A 3,296-nucleotide genomic window follows, 5' to 3' on the forward strand; every position below is an offset into this window, starting at 1 on the left:
AAAATTTTAGGACAGGCCTCAAGGTACCATACAATAATAACCTAACCAAACAAAGAACATTGATATTCAAAAATTTTAAAAGTAACAATCCACCTTACACTCAAAACCATAGAAATACTTTTCAAACTCCCTCACCCCGCTATACCCAAAAATTTACATTTCAATACTGTAGACATTAAAACAGTTAAGTACTGGATACAAGCAAATAATTCTATACTTTAGTTTAAATAAAGTGGTTTGAGATATTCTCTAAAACGCATAAATCTCATTAAGTTTTATTCAGTTGTTTCCTTACTTTTCAGGTGTACAAGTGTTATAGTGAAAGCACGAAAAAGTAAAATATTTGTTGAAGAGCCAGGTTAAATCAAATCATATGACCACTATCAACATGCAAAAGAGATACATATATTTAGTAAATATCACCATTACAATTGTCCCCGACGACTTGTCATGTTTTGAAAACAATCAATGATCACATCATTTGGTACACTTTCAAATACTTCATCTTCTATATAACAAACTAAACAATCATTAAGAAATTGATCACCAATTCTGCTTCGCAAGTCATTTTTGATGTATTTCATTGAAGAAAAAGCTCTTTCTACTGTTGCAGTAGCCACAGGCAATATCAAGCTTAACTTCACAAGCAAATAAACAAGTCTCCAAGTCTTATGCAGATTTGTTTCAACTAATGTTTCTGAAAGATCTCGAATTCCTTTCAAATTAGAGAAATCACTATCTTCTCTCACAAAGAGAATATAGTTGTCAAGCTCGTAACTGAGATCTTCAAGCTTGGAAACACTAAACTCATCACGATAAAGTGTACCAAGTTTCATAATTTTGTCTTTATCATAATTTGCAAAAGAATTATCCGGACTCAAACTAGCCATACCTAAAAGCAAATCACTATTCACTGCATCAAAACGACTATTAAGCTCCGCAAGTTGCAAATCAATAACAGCATTAAAGACTTCTACATGCAAATGATGAGAATATGTGACACTTGAACTCTTGCGCTTTGACTTTCCAATATGATAGTTCTTATCCATTTCAGGAATTAGAATATCATGCTTCACACAAAATGAAGAGACATCTTCAATCAAAGATTCCCATTTAGACTCTCTCATCGATTGCAGTTGCCTCTTGGCAAAACCAACAAGCTTCATAGCATTCACAATATCTTGATCTTTTCTTTGCAAAGTCATATTCAAATCATTTGTAATTGCCAACACTTTCAACATCATTTTCAACATATGCACAAACTCAAAAGATCTTATATCATTCACTAGACTTTTTGCCATGGATCTCTCTAGATAAGTTGTACCCTCACTTGCAATTACTTCAAGCACATGAACAATTGATGAGAATAATGCAATAAAATTACGCAATGTTTTAAAGTGAGATCCCCAACGAGTGTCACCGGGCCTTTGAAGCCCAAGTTCTTGATTTAGTCCACTTCCCGTATAAACTTCACCAAGCACTAGTAATTCCTCTAGTTTTTTTTGCTTGATCTTCTCGAAGAATCTCCCTGCGCTTAAAAGAACCTCCAACAATATTCAAGACATTAGCAACAATATCAAAAAATTGATCTACATCATAGTGCTTCTTTGCAACAGCTACAAGAGTCAATTGCAACTGATGAGCAAAGCAATGTATGCAATAAGCTGAAGGAGTGTCTTCCAAAACTAGAGTTTTAAGACCATTGATTTTTCCTTGCATGTTACTAGCTCCATCATAACCTTGTCCCCGTATTTGAGATGGACTTAATGAATGCTCTAAAAGCAAAGAATAGATAGCATCTTTCAATGCTATTGCACTTGTATCTTTAACATGAACAACACTAAGGAATCGTTCAATAAGTGTGCCTTCTTTGTTGACATATCTAAGAACAAGAGCCATTTGTTCCTTATGAGAAACATCCTTAGATTCATCAACCAATATGCCAAAGTAATCTCCATTTAAATCTTCAATAATTGCTTTCAATGTTTCTTTTGCACAAGCATTCACGATCTCCTTTTGGATACTTGGAGCAATCATCATGTTATTTTGTGGAGCATTTTCTAGTACAACTTTGTTCACTTCATCATGCCTATTTGCATACCATTTTAAAAGTTCTAGAAAATTTCCCCTTTTTGTAGAAGTTTCACCTTCATCGTGGCCCCGGAAAGGCATTCCTTGTTTCAAAAGAAATCTTGTCACATCAACTGAAGCATTCAACCGAACTTGATAATTATTTTTATCTTTCTCATTATGCTTGTCAAAAGAAGTTACAATCGATTGTTCTTGATTCTTTAAGTCTCTCATCCTCTTGAAACACCGATTGTGAAGACTATTCACATCACCAATATGTCTATTAAGCCTTTCTATACCTTTATTCCAAGCTCTAAAACCATGTTTTGTAAAAGAATCTCCAACTCTTCCATGTTCATTTTTAAACAAGTAGCAACATAAACAAAAGCCCGCATCAAGTTTAACACTATATTCTAACCATTCAGAATATGAAGTACCAAACCAGTCAGGATTAAATTGACGCATGAGTCCACCAAATTCTCTCTTTGGGAATATATGATCACGAGGTTGGCATGGTCCTTTTTGAATATAATGTCTCCTTATTCGGTCACGTTCATTATAAGAATATTGTGAGATTTGATTTCTTTCACCAGGATCAGGTTTAGGAAGATTCAAATCCAACACTTTATCTTTGTCATGAACAACTGGACACGAAGAAGAATTTGGCACAGGAGAGCTTAAACCAGAACTTGAAGGAGTTTGAATAACCTGGTAAAATCTCTTCATTATAGCGACTCTCGCTAAAAGAATCCTAAAATCACAAAACAAAAATCACTTCACATTGCATATATTAAATTTAATTTAATTAAACCAAGTATTAGTGGGTGGTGTACTTGAATTCTCTTTTTCCATTTTCTGGTTCTGGTTGTGAGATTAACCCAAAAAATATTTGATTAACTAACCCCAAAAAGCTGCATTCTCAAAAAGAAAAAAAAAATATTATCCCAAATAGAATGCCTAAAAGCTTATAGTGTTGCATATGTTTTCAAAATTTATCCCATAAATGAACAATATTGCAGTACAATAAGAAATGAAAAGACATTAATAATAGATTTTGAGCTTTTAGGAGCATACCAGTAAATCAAAGAAGAGTTTGCTTGAAGCTTCTGACTTGGAACCAAGCTGAAAGAAGAGAAGACACACTTGTTTCAGTTGTTTGATTTTTTGATGTGGAGATTATAAAATTCAAGAAGCACTGAAAAAAAATATTGATTTGTTGGAACCCT

At 33.5% G+C, this 3,296-nt stretch overlaps 1 protein-coding gene across 1 annotated transcript; it reads right to left on the minus strand.

Moving 5' to 3' along the window:
• Nucleotides 1–1,470: 1,470 nt before the first annotated feature.
• On the minus strand, nt 1,471–2,796 carry LOC132644738 (uncharacterized). Its single transcript, XM_060361345.1, has one exon. The coding sequence runs from the start codon at nt 2,794–2,796 to the stop codon at nt 1,471–1,473; it is 1,326 nt and encodes a 441-aa protein (XP_060217328.1).
• Between the last annotated feature and the right edge of the window lie 500 nt (nt 2,797–3,296).

Source organism: Lycium barbarum, chromosome 6, assembly GCF_019175385.1.
Source record: "Lycium barbarum isolate Lr01 chromosome 6, ASM1917538v2, whole genome shotgun sequence".
Taxonomy (NCBI): domain Eukaryota; kingdom Viridiplantae; phylum Streptophyta; class Magnoliopsida; order Solanales; family Solanaceae; genus Lycium; species Lycium barbarum.

Excerpts from the sequence above, each read along its gene's own strand:
- LOC132644738 (XM_060361345.1), bottom strand. The coding sequence starts at position 2,796 with ATGAAGAGATTTTACCAGGTTATTCAAACTCCTTCAAGTTCTGGTTTA.